The sequence below is a fragment of the Pleurodeles waltl genome, chromosome 6 (assembly GCF_031143425.1).
Source record: "Pleurodeles waltl isolate 20211129_DDA chromosome 6, aPleWal1.hap1.20221129, whole genome shotgun sequence".
Taxonomy (NCBI): Eukaryota; Metazoa; Chordata; class Amphibia; order Caudata; family Salamandridae; genus Pleurodeles; species Pleurodeles waltl.
In genome coordinates this window covers 834653699-834672224 of record NC_090445.1, presented here as the reverse complement: position 1 = coordinate 834672224, position 18526 = coordinate 834653699, and the positions used below count along the sequence as shown (strand labels likewise).

Below are 18526 nucleotides of genomic sequence, written 5' to 3'. Positions count from 1 at the left end.
GAGCACAGTGAAGAAACGTTGAGGTCCTTCAAGATTGACCTAATGACTGGATCTGTGTTACCATTGTGATTATCTCAAGTGCCTGGAGCACAGGGGAAGCCCTCTGCCCATTCAGGTCTGCAGTTATCAGGCAAGGCACCACCACGGCCTAGAGGTATGTGATATAACGGTGGCCAGCACTAAGACAAGAGAACGTGGGGGGGGTCTGAGTGAAAGAAGGCAAGCGTGGGCAGCCCGTCATGATTACCTAGTCAACGCAGGCTGCAAACTGAAGGGGAGCCACAATGGAGTCCGTGTGAGATAGCTGGCTAACTGAAGTGAGGCTGCAGGCAGGGTGACAAGCAGGAAGGGAAGCCGCTTTGAGGTTTCTGCTCAGTGGATGACAGGCAGTCACAAGGCCGTTCGAGGTTTATGCACAGCAGCCATAGGCTGCAATGAGGATGCTTCTAGGTTTATGCACCGCAGCGAGTCGTGATGCAGTGGTTATGAGGGGGGGGGCTTTTGATGTCCAGGAGACCCTCAGTTGAACCGGGGGCAAACCAGCAAGCCCTTGTAGGCACTCTGGAGTCCTTGGGGTGCGGGGCAGAGAACGACAGAGCAGCAGTCCATGGGAACAGTCAGTTCTGGCAGAGTGGCAATCCTGGCACACAGCAGTCTTACTCCAGCAGAGTGTCCTTGAGTCCAGGAGTGTACTGATTTTTAGTGGGTCAGGGACCCAGTACTTGTTCTAGAAAGTGCCTTTGATGTAGGTGATGACTGCAAAGAACTCCTGTGAAGTGCACATGACCCCCTTTCTGGTCAGCCCCAGCTCCAGACTATCAGGAGGAGGTAATCAGCCCCTTTGTGTGGACTCTGGTCACTACCCATTGAGGTGTGTGAGCCCTTCCCAACCACCTCCCCAGGAAGTCCCTTCAGTATGCAGATGATGCAGGTGCAGTTGAGTATACTGTATTGTGGGTGTCTGGAGGGAATGCACAAGTGTAGCTCTCACCCAGCCCAGTTCAGATGTGTATTGGAGATGGACTGTAGGCACACAGGGCAGAGAGTGCATAGAAATGCCCACTTTCTGAAAGTGGCATTCCTAAAATAGTAATACTACACCCATCTTTACCAGTAAAGAGGGTTTATTATTACCATTCCAAGGGTACTTAACATGATGTAGCTACTTCTCTCAGATCAGGAATTACATCTTGAAGGTATTTTGAGGCATCCCCAAAATTGGCCTGTGAGAGGGGCAGGGCTTACTGTAATGAAAAACGACTATGGGAGTTTTCCATTACTAGGACATGGAAAACTTAAGGATACATGTCCTGCATTTTGCTTACAAGGCACCCTGCTCTATGGGCTACCTAGAGCCTACTTTAGGAGGTGACATATGTAAGAAAAGGGGAATTTTAGACTTGGCAAGGGGTTTTAAATGCCACATGGGGGTGGCAGCACAACTGCACATACAGGCTCTGCTGTGGCAGCCAGTGACATGTTTACAGGGCTACTTAAATGGGTGGCAGAATTATTGCTGCAGGCCGACTAGTAGCATTTAATTTACAGGCTCTGGGTGTATGGTACACCATTTTACAAGGGGCTTACAGGTAAATAAAATATTATATTGGTGGAAACACCAATGTTACCATGTTTCGGGGAGAAGCACATGCACTTTTACACAAGTCAGCAGTGGTAAAATGCCTAGAAGTCCTAAAGCCAACAAAAAGATACTGCAACAAAACAGGAGGTAAAGGAAAAAGCTCTGGGGTAAGACCACCCTAAGGATGCCAGGTCTAACAGTCTCAGTTCTGGGACGTGTTCTAGTCTTGGCTACATCACTTGTGAGGCTCCTTCCAGTAAGCACATCATCTCTGCTGCATTGCAGGCTAACTGCTTGGCGTAGCAGTAGGCAACTGAACTGACAGAAATGAATAGAAATAGCCCCTCTGACAAAGTGAGTATAGTCGTCACCTGCTGTTGTGTCTCTGTTGGTGTGAATCTTTTGCACGCTCAATGGAAAAGCTCACCCATGCTCTTATGTTTCAAGAAGAAGTGATACCAAAAGCACTGCCATCATGACTTAAATTAGAGAGAGCTGGTCATCCTGATTTAGAAAATAGGGCCAAAGTCTCGACCACCATCAGAACTGTCTGCCTTATTAAGAAGCTGATGTTTGTGATTACATTAGTGCATTCACTCTAAATGGCAATTGATATTTTGGGGCTACAATTGTGCATTTTCAGAAAACTACAAGTTCTGTGGGGAACAAAATAGATTTTATGAAAAAACATGCCAATATTTTGAGATAACCATGTCTTTTCAGAAAAGTAGAAAAGTAGGAACAAATGTGGTTACCGGATAAAAAAGTAAAATATGGCGTTTTGGGACAAAGTAGGAACCATGGCATACTAATGTCTTGACAAAATAGGGAAATGGCATGCAGATTGTTTGTAACACAATTTAGTGAACTGATTAAATACTTCAAGACTGCAGAGCTTTAGGATAGCTGAGAACATATTGGCAACGACTGTCACACTGCAAAAGACAAGGTGGCTTTGGAACAAAATAGTTTGAGGACACAGGAGGTACTACTGCAAAATTACATGGGGCAACACTGAGTGTTGTGGTAGTATCGTAGCCCTGCCTCACTACGTAAAAGTTTTTTTTTTTTTAATAATTTGACCCCAGGGGGTGTCCTTCTGGTAGACCCCCCACAAGGACCAGAGGGTCAGAGTAACCCTACCCTATCTCCTTATTGCTTGTTTTTTATCTGTTTTTGACAACACATAGACCCAAGTCCCTGAGTCATTAAATGGCAGCTGCCACTTTCTCTTCATGTTTCAGCCAGCCAGTCTGATCACACGTTTTGTGCTCAGTACCAGTTTGCTGGCTATCTATAAATTTTGAACCATAATTTCTCAAAAACTACTGAGCAGATTTACACCAAAGCACACAAAACACACACTATCTTTCTGCCAAACATTGGTGTAATTCTGTTAAGCCATTGTGGCTGTAGCTGGGTCTAAAACTCCTACGGGAAACTGCCTGGGGAAAACTTGGTTTGTGACCGCTTTTTTTTCTGCCCCCACTCAACAGATCACTCTGAAACTTTCAAGTAGGGAGATGAGGTGAAGAAACCTTTGTTTTTTAGAAAAGAATTATGAAGATTTGTCATAAAGTGCCAAAGAGCTTAGCAAGCCAAAAACTCTATTCTCCTTTATATATGTTGACTTGCTGACCCCTTGATAATGCCAATATATTACTCATGCTCTTTCCATGCACTGCTTAGTACCTCACATATTACATTACTCATGGCATGTTCTATGACATCATTGATAAAATCACTGCAACATCTGAAATGACATCATTGATGACTACTTTGTGCATGGTGAGGGGGTTGATATAATTACCTTAAGATGCAAGTTTACTTACTTGAGAAAACTGTAACTGGTGAATTTCTGTGGTTTTGTTTGTGTAAAATGGTATGTTGTAACTGAGATTTTCACCTAAATGTAACGTCTTTAACCTTTGTTTCTCAGAGATATAAATATATATATATAAATATATATACATATATATATATATATATATACATACATACACACACACACCAAACACAATACCGATCTCTCATAAGCATCTTAAACAATAATACCTAGAAAATATGAAAAAGAAAAAAGTAATTGTACATTGACATGAAAAAGTCATTGTACATCTAATCTGGCAGTGGTACAAATAATGCAATTGGGTCTATTTGATGCATATGTACATCAGATATGCATGATTGCACAGAACACAAGACCAATATATGCACTTTCTTAGTATGGTGCATAAAAGGAGAGCAAAACGTAATTGAAACTGCTTTATCAGGTTAAATCAGGCATAACGATGGGAGTGGCTTGTCATGGTGAATGAAGCTCTTCCAATATACACACCAATTATTCATGAGAGGTTCTGGGTGGGATTACGGTAAGGTGATGGGAGGAGATAGTTGCTACTGTTTAAATACTGGGACATACCCCATGCTGTTAACTTCAGGAACATTCACAAAGGTTTTCCACAACTTATTTGCTCACTTATCCACTCTTAAGTTAAAAGTGTACATTTGTGGCGTGAGTGTGGGTAATAATGTGAAAAAGATCAGCAATAAACTCAATTTACACAATGTGGGTGGTGGAAGAAATATATTTTGGTGTGAGAGAAAATGCTAACTTGTTTTGCTCCTTTTCATTTGCTTGATTGTTATTCGTGCCACTGGCGTATTGACATACGGAGTATGTTACACTAGTTTTCATCCTCCATTTTTTACTTCAGTATCATTCTGTCAGTACTATCTACCTGCGTTTCAAACTTGCATACATTAAGTTATGTCTCATTGCCTTGCTTGGTGATTTGCAGTGGGAGGCGTAACTGAAGAATGCACGCAAAAGTATGAAAATGTCACTTACCCAGTGTACATCTGTTCGTGGCATCAGTCTCTGTAGATTCGCATGTTTTGCATAGCTCGCCATCTGGTGTTGGGCCGGAGTGTTACAAGTTGTTTTTCTTCGAAGAAGTCTTTCGAGTCACGGGACCGAGTGACTCCTCCTTTTGTATCCATTGCGCATGGGCGTCGACTCCATCTTCGATTGTTTTTCCCCGCAGAGGGTGAGGTAGGAGTTGAATTGTAGTAATAGTGCCCATGCAATGGAGTGACTAAGTATGTACCTATTTAAGGTTGAGATGATACATATACAAATAGTTGAAGGTAACTTCCAAACTGCTACAGGCTCCCGGGGAGGCGGGTGGGCACATGCGAATCTACAGCGACTGATGCCACGAACAGATGTACACTGGGTAAGTGACATTTTCAGTTCGATGGCATCTGTCGCTGTAGATACGCATGTTTTGCATAGACTAGTAAGCAGTTATCTCCCCAAAAGCGGTGGCTCAGCCTGTAGGAGTGGAAGTAGTTTGAAATAATGTTCTTAATACGGCTTGACCTACTGTGGCTTGTTGTGCGGATAACACGTCTACACAGTAGTGCTTGGTGAATGTGTGAGGCGTAGACCATGTGGCTGCCTTACATATTTCTTGCATTGGGATGTTTCCTAGAAAGGCCATGGTAGCACCTTTCTTTCTGGTTGAGTGTGCCCTTGGTGTAATGGGCAGCTGTCGTTTAGCTTTAAGGTAGCAGATTTGGATGCATTTAACTATCCATCTGGCTATACCTTGTTTTGATATTGGGTTTCCTGCATGAGGTTTTTGAAATGCAATAAATAGTTGTTTAGTCTTTCTGATGTTCTTTGTTCTGTCAATGTAATACATTAATGCTCTCTTGACATCTAATGTATGTAGTGCCCTTTCAGCTACGGTATCTGGCTGTGGAAAGAACACTGGAAGTTCCACTGTTTGATTTAGATGGAACGGTGAAATAACCTTTGGCAAAAATTTAGGATTAGTCCTTAGGACGACCTTATTCTTGTGTAGTTGTATAAAAGGTTCTTGTATTGTAAACGCCTGAATCTCGCTTACTCTTCTTAGGGAAGTAATGGCGATGAGAAATGCAACCTTCCAGGTTAGGAACTGTATTTCGCAGGAGTGCATGGGTTCAAAAGGTGGACCCATAAGTCTAGTTAGGACAACATTTAGGTTCCATGAAGGAACAGGTGGTGTTCTTGGTGGTATAATTCTCCTAAGGCCCTCCATGAATGCTTTAATGACTGGTATCTTATATAGGGAAGTTGAATAGGTAGTCTGCAGGTATGCAGATATTGCTGCAAGGTGTATTTTAATGGAAGAGAAAGCCAGGTTAGATTTTTGTAAGTGAAGCAAGTAACCCACTACATGTTCTGGAGTTGTGTGTAATGGTTGTATTTGATTAATATGGCAGTAGCAAACAAACCTCTTCCATTTACTTGCATAGCAGTGCCTGGTGGATGGCCTTCTGGCTTGCTTTATGACTTCCATACATTCTTGGGTAAGTTGTAAGTGCCCGAATTCTAGGATTTCAGGAGCCAGATTGCTAGATTCAGCGATGCTGGATCTGGGTGTCTGATCTTTTGGTTGTGTTGTGTCAACAGATCTGGCCTGTTGGGCAATTTGATGCAGGGTACTACTGATAGGTCTAGCAGCGTTGTGTACCAGGGTTGCCTTGCCCAAGTTGGTGCTATTAATATGAGTTTGAGTTTGTTTTGACTGAGTTTGTTTACCAGGTAAGGAAGGAGAGGGAGAGGAGGAAAAGCGTAAGCAAATATCCCTGACCAGTTCATCCATAGGGCATTGCCTTGGGACTGTTTGTGTGGGTATCTGGATGCAAAGTTTTGGCATTTTGCGTTCTCCTTCGTCGCAAACAAGTCTATCTGAGGTGTTCCCCAGAGTTTGAAATAGGTGTTCAGAATTTGGGGGTGAATTTCCCATTCGCGACCTGTTGGTGATCTCGAGAGAGATTGTCTGCGAGTTGATTTTGGATCCCTGGTATAAATTGTGCTATTAGGCGAATTTGGTTGTGAATTGCCCAACGCCAAATTTTTTGTGCTAGCAGGCTTAACTGCGTGGAGTGCGTCCCCCCTTGCTTGTTTAGATAATACATTGTTGTCATGTTGTCTGTCTTGACGAGAATGTATTTGTGAACTATTATTGGTTGGAAAGCTTTTAGTGCTTGAAAAACTGCTAGAAGTTCTAGGTGATTTATATGCAGTTTTGTTTGATGTACGTTCCATTGTCCTTGTATGCTGTGTTGATCGAGGTGTGCTCCCCACCCTGTCATGGAAGCATCTGTTGTTATTACGTATTGTGGCACTGGGTCTTGGAAAGGCCGCCCTTTGTTTAAATTTATGTTGTTCCACCACAGAAGCGAGAGGTAAGTTTGGCGGTCTATTAACACCAGATCTAGAAGATGACCCTGTGCTTGAGACCACTGTGATGCTAGGCACTGTTGTAAGGGCCTCATGTGCAGTCTTGCGTTTAGGACAATGGCTATGCATGAAGACATCATGCCTAGGAGTTGTAATACCATCTTTGCTTGTATCTTTTGTGTTGGATACATGCGTTGTATGATGGTGTTGAAATTTTGAATTCTTTGGGGACTTGGAGTGGCTACTCCTTTTGTTGTGTCTATTATGGCTCCTAGGTATTGTTGTACCTTGCACGGCAGAATGTTGGATTTCGTGAAGTTGACGGTGAACCCTAGTTTGAAGAGGGTTTGTATGATCTGATTTGTGTGATTTGAGCACTCTATTAACGAATGGGCCTTGATTAGCCAGTCGTCTAGATATGGGAACACATGTATTTGCTGCCTTCTGATGTGTGCAGCGACTACCGCTAGACATTTGGTAAAGACTCTTGGTGCGGTTGTTAATCCGAAAGGCAGTACCTTGAATTGGTAATGTATTCCTTTGAATACAAACCTTAGGTATTTCCTGTGCGATGGGTGTATTGGTATATGGAAATACGCGTCCTTGAGGTCTAAAGTTGACATGTAGTCGTGTAGTTTTAGCAATGGTAATACTTCTTGTAGTGTGACCATGTGAAAATGGTCTGATTTGATGAATGTGTTCACTATTCTGAGGTCTGGATTGGTCTCAGCGTTTTGTCCTTCTTTGGTATCAGAAAGTACAGTGAGTAAACTCCTGTGTTTATTTGTGTGTTTGGCACTAATTCGATTGCATTCTTTTGCAATAGTGCCTGCACTTCTATCTCCAGGAGATTGGAATGATGTTTTGTCAAATTTTGTGCTTTTGGTGGTATGTTTGGAGGGAATTGTAGAAATTCTATGCAATAACCATGTTGGATAATTGCTAGAACCCAAGTGTCTGTAGTGATTTCCTCCCATGCTTTGTAATAATGACTTATTCTTCCCCCCACTGGTGTTGTGTGGAGGGGGTGAGTGACATGTGAGTCACTGCTTAGTAGTAGGGGTTTTGGGGCTTTGAAATTTTCCTCTATTCCTAGGGAATTGCCCTCCTCTATATTGTCCCCGAAAACCTCCTCTGTACTGTCCCTGGTAACTGGACGGTGTTGCCTGTGAGGTGCTGGCTTGTGTGCTCTGACCCCGAAACCCCCCTCTAAAGGGTGTTTTACGGAATGTGCTGTAATTCCCTCTGCCCTGCGGGGAGTAGAGTGCGCCCATGGCTTTAGCAGTGTCCGTGTCCTTTTAGAGTTTCTCAATCGCTGTGTCCACTTCTGGACCGAACAGTTCTTTTTCGTTAAAAGGCATATTGAGAACTGCTTGCTGAATTCTCTGGTTTAAATCCAGACGTTCGGAGCCATGCATGGCTTCTGATAGTTACAGATGTATTAATTGTCCGTGCAGCTGTATCTGCAGCGTCCATGGAGGAGCGGATTTGGTTGTTGGAAATGGTCTGTCCCTCCTCAACCACTTGTTTTGCCCTATTTTGTAGGTCCTTGGGCAGATGGTCAATGAGATGTTGCATCTCATCCCAATGGGCTCTGTCATAGCGCGCAAGTAGTGCCTGGGAGTTAGCGATGCGCCACTGGTTTGCAGCTTGTGCTGCGACTCTCTTACCAGCTGCATCGAACTTGCGGCTTTCTTTATCTGGGGGTGGTGCATCTCCAGATGTGTGGGAGTTGGCCCTTTTCCTAGCTGCTCCTACAACGACAGAGTCTGGTGGCAGCTGTGTAGTGATGAAAGCTGGGTCTGTAGGAGGCGCCTTATACTTTTTTTCCACTCTTGGTGTGATTGCCCTACTTTTGACCGGCTCCTTAAAGATTTCTTTTGCGTGCCGGAGCATACCAGGGAGCATAGGCAGGCTTTGGTAGGAGCTGTGGGTGGAGGAGAGTGTGTTGAATAAAAAGTCATCCTCGACCTGTTCTGAGTGGAGGCTTACATTGTGAAATTGTGCTGCTCTAGCCATCACTTGAGAATACGCAGTGCTGTCCTCTGGTGGAGATGGCTTCGTAGGGTATGCCTCCGGACTGTTATCTGACACTGGGGCGTCGTATAAGTCCCATGCGTCTTGATCTTGGTCACCCTGGCTCATGGTGGTGTGAGCTGGGGAATGTGATGGAGTTTGTGCTGGTGAGACGTTTATCACAGGTGGAGGAGAGGGTGGTGGGGTAACTTTTTTCACCACTTTTGTTTGTGGTGTTTGTTCAGTTTGGAACTCCAATCTTCTCTTTCTTCTAATAGGGGGAAGGGTGCTTATTTTTCCTGTCCTCTGCTGTATGAAAATACGCTTTTGCGTATGGTCTACATCAGTTGAGTGTAGCTCTTCCTCAAACCTATGCTTTTGCATTTGGGAGGTTAGCGAGTGCTCTTCTGTATAAGAGCCTGAAACTGGGTCGGTTGCAGTTTGTTTTGGCACCAAAACCCTGTCTGCATCTTTTTTCGGCTCCGAGGTGACTTTTTTCTTTTTCGGGGCCGAAAACTCTCGGCGACGATCTTCTTCGGTGCCGATGTCTCGGCGTCGATCCGTGTCTACACCGGTATCTCGGTGTCGATGCTTGTCTCCAGCACTTTCTCGGTCCCGAGAAGGCTGCGTGCCGGTGTCTCGACCGGAGTCGGACGATCTCGGCACTGTTTGGGCCTTTTTCGGTGCCGACGGTCGGTCACCGAATTTATGGGTCGAGCCATGGCCTGGTGGCAGTGGCGTCCCCTGGGCCTTGTAAATCTTCTTCTGAGTGGTTTTCGACGTCTTACTCACGGTTTGTGTATCGTCGAATCCTTCGGAGTCCGATTCTTGGATCGAAAAGGTTCCCTCCTCTTCTTGTTCCTCGAACTCCCGGTGGGCTGTCGGCGCGGACGCCATCTGAAGTCTTCTGGCTCGACGGTCTCGGAGTGTTTTTCAGGACCGGAACGCACGACAGGCCTCGCAGGTGTCTTCACTGTGCTCAGGTGACAGGCACAGGTTGCAGACCAAGTGTTGGTCTGTATAGGGGTATTTATTGTGGCATTTGGGACAGAAACGGAACGGGGTCCGTTCCATCGGCGTTCTTCTGCACGCGGTCGGGCCGACCAGGCCCCGACGGGGGATCGAAAAAATTACCCCGAAGGGCACCGGAGCTCTTCGATCTTAGACGCGGTGTTGAATCTAACTACGCCGATCCCGAACGCAACAATACCGACGAAAATCTTCCGAAATTAGCTATCTTTCCGTTCCGAAACTCGGAGCGACAGGAACACGTCCGAACCCGATGGCGGAAAAAAAACAATCGAAGATGGAGTCGACGCCCTTGCGCAATGGAGACAAAAGGAGGAGTCACTCGGTCCCGTGACTCGAAAGTCTTCTTCGAAGAAAAACAACTTGTAACACTCCGGCCCAACACCAGATGGCGAGCTATGCAAAACATGCGTATCTACAGCGACAGATGCCATCGAACACATGATTATCGTAGGTTATATGACACTTTTGAAATCTGGCTCCTGTGTTTACAAGAGTTTGAGTGCTGACCTCTGACATGACACAAAGCCATATATGTATATGTAGATAGATAGATAGATAGATCACAAGATTAGCTACAAAGCAATGGAGCAATGAAGAATAGTGGCGGTAACACGTTTTATAACCTATCATTAACGTTGCTGTAACAAATAGGTTCATGATTTTAAAAGATATTGTGGCAAAAAATAAAATCCCTAGTATTCCATCACTCATTTTTTTAAGGTAAAGTGCACCCTCTTTAAAAGGCTTTTGAACAAATAAGCTGATGATATGATGGTTGTGACCACCAATATCAAAGTACTATAAAGGTGCAAAAAGTCTTCTAAAACTACTAGAATGAAAATAGGACGTTTAATCATGAACTTGGAAATGTCCGTGTCTAGAACGATGAAGCAATAATCAAAGTCATCAAAATACACCAGTGCTTTTCATGTACTTTGTCTAAAGCGTCCACTGAACATTGTGGCGAGTCCGCCTGGAGTCGCCAGGCGCAACAGAACTTCATTAGGAGATGAATTCACAATATTTGTGATTCACAGAATCTTACTGATATTAGTTTCCTTTTCATTTCCATTGTTAACCTCAGATGAATATTGGGATGGGAGAAATACCTTAGACCCTTTGAATCAAAATTACCTTAGGTGAAAATAATTATTCTTGGGTCAGGAAACATTTTAAGATTAGATGAAATTCTAATTCTGAGTACAGACTCTTTAGTCCTATATTTAAAAAGCAGGCTAGAGAAAAAGCCCAATCACTAGTCACGAAGTAATGGCAGCTTCTATCGCATGCCTGCGACGGGAGGGTGTGGAGTGCAAGTGGAAGAATGTGCTAGAAGTAGCCGCATCGTTTTGCCCCGATTACCATGCTCTTTAGCCAAAAGAGAACCCCTGAGATGTGCAGTCCCTGAAAAAGGGAAGTGAATTTGAATCAGGTCCTCTCACCATCAGCCATTGGGGTGGGGGGGACGTGGAAGAGACTCTGGACCTTCTCTTTGTTCACCTACATATCACTCAGGGCAAAAAGCTAAGCAAGTGGGGCTCCCGCAAGGGGCCGCGTTTGATGATGAACAGCACAGTATACATAATCTAGGAGGGTTTATAACAGAGGCTCATTTTACATCCCAGCATCCTGAGTAACCAAACTAACACAACTAATTGAAACTTTGTTACTATAATCTATGATCTGTGTGAGAAAGAGGATTATTAGTTGAGGTGGATGATAGTCCACCACAAGTAATAATGGCAATGTCTTTGTTAGGTGCAGTAAAGATTTCAGTGATTCAAACCTAAGCTCAAACCCGATAGCTATGGCACAGTGCAAACAGGCTTAATTTAGGAAAATGTGTAAAGCATTTAGAAGTGCAAAACAATTCACAATAAATATTCCACTTCGGTTTATAAAAATAGAGAATATTCTAATGAACAAAAATATCAAAAATCCAATAAGAGGAACTGGAGATATGAATTTTGAAAATTGTTGCTAAAATTTGCGTGGAAAAGTGCAAAGTGCTGACTGGGGCAATTGGTCATGCTAGATTGGAACATTGGTAAGGTTTAAGGCCGACTGTAATGGGACAAGGGTCAGATACAGAGACCAGGTTCGTCCCAGTTGGACGTTTTACCGTTTGAAATAGTCTCTAAAATGGAAGTCAACAATTCTCAGAGGGGCCAGACACCAGCATGTGGCACAGGTCCGTCAGGCCAGATAGCCCTTGCACATGGACCTGGTGAAGCCTTTGACTTTTTGCAGGAAATTTCAGAGTGGTAGAAATTCTAAATTTGCACCCTCGCTGGCCGAATACTTTTGGCACCTGAGCCAAAGGAAGATTCCTACCTTTGAACTTAGTTATGTTTTTGGAGCTTGGATCCCCTCCAGTGGGGTAAGACTGCAAGCTCTAGGCAAACATGGCCTCACAATGCTGGATTCCTTCTCTGAGAAGTCCCTCTAGGACATATTTGCTCCTGCAATGAACTTCCTAGCAGGAGCAACCTGAAACCTTGTCCTGGTGGCAACTCATCTTCGTCAGATTGACTTAGCTAGTTGGTCCCTGTCTTCTGTTGGTTCTCTTGGTGAAAATCCTTGAAAAGGTTTCCAAGGTCCCAGCTTTTAGGGCTATGCAGTAGGATTGCACTGACAGTTACCCAGGGCCCCATGAAGTTAGAGACACCACTTTGTGTCCCTGTAGCTTAACAGAAACTCAGTCAACTGACCCTTGTTGTCCACTTCTCAGTCCTGCGTACAGGTGGGAGCAGGTTCAGCCCTTGGGGTTTTCCTCACACGTCACAACAACAGGTGCAGTCTTTCTTCAATCTTCCAGAGGTCCAGAGGTGTTCTGAAAAGGATAGTAGGGGTGCCATATTTACACCCAGGGCTAGATTGTGGGTGGGAGAAACTCCTCACCACTACCTATACAACAGTGTAAAACTTCCAAGGCTGAGCCTACCTACCTATGCAGCATTTTCTGTGTCTTTTACTGTAAACTATCCCACCCAGCCCCTTTCTATCTAAAGCCAATACTCAGAGGTCACTCAGAACCAGTTCAGGGGCAGCCTCTTTCCCACTAGGATTGGTGCCAGACTGACTAGCAGGACAATAGAAGGGGAATGATTAGGCATGAGCCACATCTGGCTGTGGCAAGGTAGGCATCTATTGAAATTAATTCGGTTCAGCCCATATGACCATCCTGCCATGGAGAAAAACATCCCCCCCCCCATCAAAGCCTTTTATCCAATGTCTGGGAGCAACACACATTTCACATGTAGGATCTACCAACAGTCAGGTGACAGTAAACACTGGCATAAAGGCACATTTGGCTATAGCATGAAAATGACAACTTTTTAAAAGTGTAATTTTCTAAATCGTAATCGAAAACCTCAAGTTGAGTTTTAAATCACCATTAAAATGAGTTCTTGACCATTTTTCCAGCTATTACCAAACTACGGTAAGCATTATAAGAGGTTATATTGTAACCAAGTGTTTTCCTACGGGAGAGACAGCCTTACCACAGTGGAAAACGACTTTGGAGACTTTCCACTTCCAGGACATAAAAAACATAAGTACAATGTCCTAATTTCTAGATACCACACACCCTGCCCTATGTGCACACAAAGCCTACCCCATGGGGTGCCTTGTAAGTATTAAAAAGTAAGGTTTAGGCCTGGCAAAAGGTTTATTTTCTTAAGTCAAATTGGCAGCCAACCCAGGCTGTCTTGGCAGGTGTAGCGATATGCTTTGCATGGTCACTTTAGTGGTGGCACAATACGGGCTACAGTCCACTGGTGACATTTAACTTACAGTACCTGGGTACACCTTGGTACCATATACAAGGAAATTCTAGGTAAGTTAAATATGGCAATCAGGAATGTAGCCAATTTCAACGTTTTAGGTGGTCAGAGCACATGCACTGGGGCCTAGCTAGCAATGCCCCAGGGTAAAGACTCAAAACAACAGCAGCATCAGTCCCAGAAAAAAAATGAGAATGACCACACAAAATGAGGCATTTTCTTATAATGTGATTCATATTTCTGTAGGAAAATCCAGGTTTTTTAGCTCCACAATCAGGTCATTGAGATTTCCCCTCCTCAAGGTTAATTTTTAATCTCTCCCTCTTTGCAGCAGCTGATGTAGTTGTATATCTTAGATTGATAATCATAAACAAGCCTCACAAGTTTTTTAACTCACTATGTGTGTTTATCATTTGAACACTCAATGTATGGCTCCTTATTTCCTTAAGGCAATTGCGTAAAACTATTGTGTAAAAATCAGGTTTGCCTACACCCTATAACACACAAATAAGCAAGCAGTGTAAAATTGTAGAAATATTGGGTTCTCCTCTTTTTCTGCATCCTCCACATATACAAGAGCAAATGTGTTCAGCTTGGAACAGCATCAGAGTGAGTTGCAGTTTTCATCCTTAATTAGACTGGTTCTCATCTGAAAATATAAATTCAGGTAGTTATCAGATAGATGAAGAGAAAACCTAATAGCAGTGTTTTATCTATGTTATTAATCTCTAAGTGGATGATACCCATCTCAAGCATTATGGCAAGTGATTGCGCTATTGTCTCAATATACTGGGCTGGGATCTGTGACTGCATATGGGAGATGATGGGATATGTTGTGTACAATTAAACAATGTATCCTGGGCCTCCTCCCGGAAAACCCAAAGAAAACATTTAGCCGCCACTTTACGATGCTACGGCTAATAGTTGCCAAGAGACGTGTAGCAATTAGCTGGGCCAACCCTAGACCCACAAGACAAGAGGACTGACGCAGAGATTTAATTAAGTGGACTGGAGCGGAGGAGGTACATATGCAGAAAACCCATAGAGACAACAGGTTTCTGGCTGATCTACGCTAGACCATCCTGGAAGTGCTCCGGAGGAGGCACTAGATCAAGAGGGTAGGGAGATGAATGCGACGGGCGAGTAGCGATGCTCCCCAGTGTGGCCAGAGTAATAAACTGAGACCATGAGAAGATGGAAGGCCTGAGATGTGGACTGATAAAATCTTATAAACTGTAATCAAACAGGCAATTGGATCTTGGAGTTTGCGTCATTTTTTTGCGTGGACACCTTCCTTGCGTTAATGATATGCAAGGTAGGCATTCCCTTCTAAAAAATGACTCCGAGGCATGTGCGCCGTATTTACACTCCCGGGCAAAAATGACGCCCGGGAGTGGGCGGGTCAAAAAAAATGACGTCCAGCCGCTTTAGCGTAATTTTTTAACGCCTGGTCAGGGCAGGCGTTAAGGGACCTGTGGGCTCGGAAGGAGCCCAGAGGTGCCCTCCCATGCCCCCAGGGACACCCCCTGCCACCCTTGCCCACCCCAGGACGACGCCCAAGGATGGAGGGACCCATCCCAGGGAACTTAAGGTAAGTATTTTTATTTTTATTTTGGGTGGCATAGGGGGGCCTGATTTGTGCCCCCCTACATGCCACTATGCCCAATGACCATGCCCAGGGGACATAAGTCCCCTGGGCATGGACATTGGGCAAGGGGGCATGACTCCTGTCTGTGCTAAGACAGGAGTCATTTAAATGGGGGTTGGGAGTAAAAAAAAATGGCGCAAATCGGGTTGAGGCAAAAATGTTGCCTCAGCCTGACTTGCCCCATTTTTTGACGCCCAAGCTCCATTTTCCCCTACGCCGGCGCTGCCTGGTGTAAGTCATTTTTTTTTACGCACACCAGGCAGCTCCGCCGGCTAACGTCATTCCATAAATAAGGCGCCCGCATGGCGCTTTGGAATGGCGTTATCCGGCGTTACATTTTTTGACGCACAACTGCGTTGGCGCAGTTGTGCGCCAGAAAGTATAAATACGGCCCTAGATATCCGAGGTGACACAATTGTTTGGGGTGAGAATATATATTGTCACAGTAAACTGAATACAGGCTCTGTCATATGATGGAGGGTAGGGATACCAGAATATTAACAGTGAATTAATGCACAGTAATATTTAAGATGCAAGACGGACTCATTATGTACCACTCCTTGATGATGATAACAGTTGATTTGTTGATTGCAAATTGAAATACCAATAGAGAAATATTTTTAAAAAGCTGCATATCGTTTAGCATGCTGTAGGAGAAAGAACTATTCCACTATTGTGTACAAAACCCATGCATTTTCAACTGTGTTTGGAAGCTACTATCTTTCTTTGCCGACCAGTTGTATTTTACATTTTTGTCTAGCCTATATGGAATTGGTGTAAAATAGGTATTTTAAACAAAGTCTTAACAAAACGTAAATAAGCAGCTAAGGATAAACAATTAAAGGGCAGCACAATAATCTGAGGTATATCTTTCTCATTCTTTGCTCGATAGGCTGGCCAGGAGCTGATCTCTGTGGACGGAGAAACTCTTCAAAATGTCACACATCAGCAGGCGGTGGACATGATACGCCAAGCCTATGGCAACAAATCGAAGGAGCCTATGGAGTTTGTGGTAAAGGTTCCAAAGTCAGGAAAAGAGTGAAACCTCAAGGACACCATTTTGAATTTGGTGAACGGTTTGATCTCCTGACTCACACAATTTATACACTTTATCAGAGGGTGTAGAAACGACTCTGGGTTGCTCTAAGAAAGGGAAATTCCACTGCATCGAAAGCAGAGCGTGGCATTGGTTTCCTGCTGATATCCCCGTCCAGAACCTTTGGAGACAAACTCCCGTTTTCTTCCTGCAGTGAGAAGCACTCATGTTCTCTAATCATGCTTCTAGCACAAGCAATGTATGTTACTACATTTCTTCCAAGCTGTGGTCGTGGACAATGAGGAAGCTCGACCAAATAAATCTGTACCTTTTTATAAAAAGAAAAATATCATCCTAATTCTCAAGGCCTTGTGAAACAAATCATGTTTTTTTAAAGAATATTTTTCTAAATATGAGCCTACAACGTACATGTTTTTATTAATCTAGATTCTATATGTTGAACTATTTCCGGTCTTGTCAGAGACAATCTCAATGTACATGAAGCAAAAATGTTTACTATATTGGATTTTAATAATTAAAGTGTCAGTAACAACATTTGGTGTTAATTTCATACGTACCAAAACCAAACCTGGCCATGCTAGAGTGAACACGTTGAACAAGATACTTACCTTCGGTAATGCTCTTTCTGGTAGAACACAGATTCCTCACCTTTTGAATATTCTCTAGGTGTCAGACTGGACCTGGAAACATTTTCGTAGTACTTCTGTGCACCGGAAGGAGGCACTTTGCAGCTCAGCACAGATGCCATTCTACTCTAGAGTTGGCATGCGGGTCTTACCAAGGTGCAACTCCTGTGCACTGATGTCTGTTGCTTTCGAGACTATGCTTGCTATAGACATGGAGCCCCAAACACGAAATGGTATATCAGTGTGCACATTCCAAGGTGTGGGACCTTATTAACAGATAGAGTCTAATTACAGAACGGGGAGGATGGGAGGATAAGTGAGAAATCAACAGTTAGATAAAGTCTCTAACAGACAGAGTGCTACTAAAGGTAACTAACTTGTTCCTCCTATAGAGACTTCACAGATTGCTCTCATTTTGAATAGGTATCTTACCTGTGGATGAACTCAAACCAGAAAGGCTGTAGGCCTAAGCATGTAAAGTGGCAGTCTTGGCTGTCCAGACACTAGTGCTTCTTGAAAACATGGAGGGATACCCATATAGCTGCCTGGCAGATGTTTAGGAAAGAGATGCTGCATGTTAATTCAGTGGTAGCAATTTTGGCCCTAGTGAAAGGGGCATGCAGTCCTTCCAAGGGCTGCTTCTTCACCAGTGTGGAAAAGATTTTAATGCAGTGCACAATCTAGCAAGAGATGGTACACTTTTTCACAGCCTCTTTTTTCTTTTTTCGCTCCAGCGAACCCCACAAAGAACTGATCGTCCACCCTGTGGTCTTTGGTGAGATCCATTTAGAAGCTAAGCACTCTCTTAGGGTCCAAGCAGTGGCACCTCTCCTCTTCCTCAGAGGGGTAGCGTGGATCATAGAACACCAGCAGAGCGATGGATTGTCTGACGTGGAATGGTGTCACAACTTTCAAGTGAATAATCCCAGCCCCCTGATATACCTCCGTACAAAAATTGTTGGCCAGAGATTTTCATTTTTGATTTGTGCTTTTGAATCTTAAGAGAAGTAGTTTAGCTTGGGTAGACATTGCTGATCTGGGCCAAATTTTTCTGGACGTCATTTTTAAAAATGGCGGCTGTGTTGCACTGATGATGTAATATTTTGGAAACCAGCAGACCTATATACTTCATTTTGGTGTGAAAACATAGGTTTTGGTGGTCCAGTAGTCTTATAGAGACAGAAAAACACTACTCAGAGCAACCCTTCCACCGTTTTCCAAAATGGCAGCTGTAATAGTGGAAGAAGAGACATGAATAGAAATGAAACAAATAATGTTTTTTTCTCCTTTTATGTATACACCAAACAATATTTATGATCCAAATATGGAAAAAGATAATGTTTAGTACGCCTGTTTTAGACACATTTTCATAGTTCACTTTATTTGTTTCGCCAATTGCTTGTGGTACATTTGCAGAATGTTGAATATTTCAGAACAGCATATTGACAGGGACATCTTTTTGTAGCACATGTTTTGCAAATACATGCAAGTTCTGTGGGTAGAGGGTTTAGAAATTTTGTAGGTTTTAGCACCCCATCAATATC

General features: G+C 43.7%; 1 protein-coding gene across 3 annotated transcripts in view; it reads left to right on the top strand.

The window, feature by feature from the left end:
• PDZD7 (PDZ domain containing 7) overlaps window positions 1-16872 on the top strand; it is a 608602-nt gene extending 591730 nt beyond the window's left edge. For all 3 annotated transcript variants that reach the window (XM_069239535.1, XM_069239534.1, XM_069239537.1), the window contains one exon: window positions 16192-16872. In XM_069239535.1, the coding sequence (XP_069095636.1) occupies window positions 16192-16341 (150 nt within the window). In that variant the 3' untranslated portion in view covers window positions 16342-16872. The remainder of the gene's footprint in view (window positions 1-16191) is intronic.
• Window positions 16873-18526: the final 1654 nt, after the last annotated feature.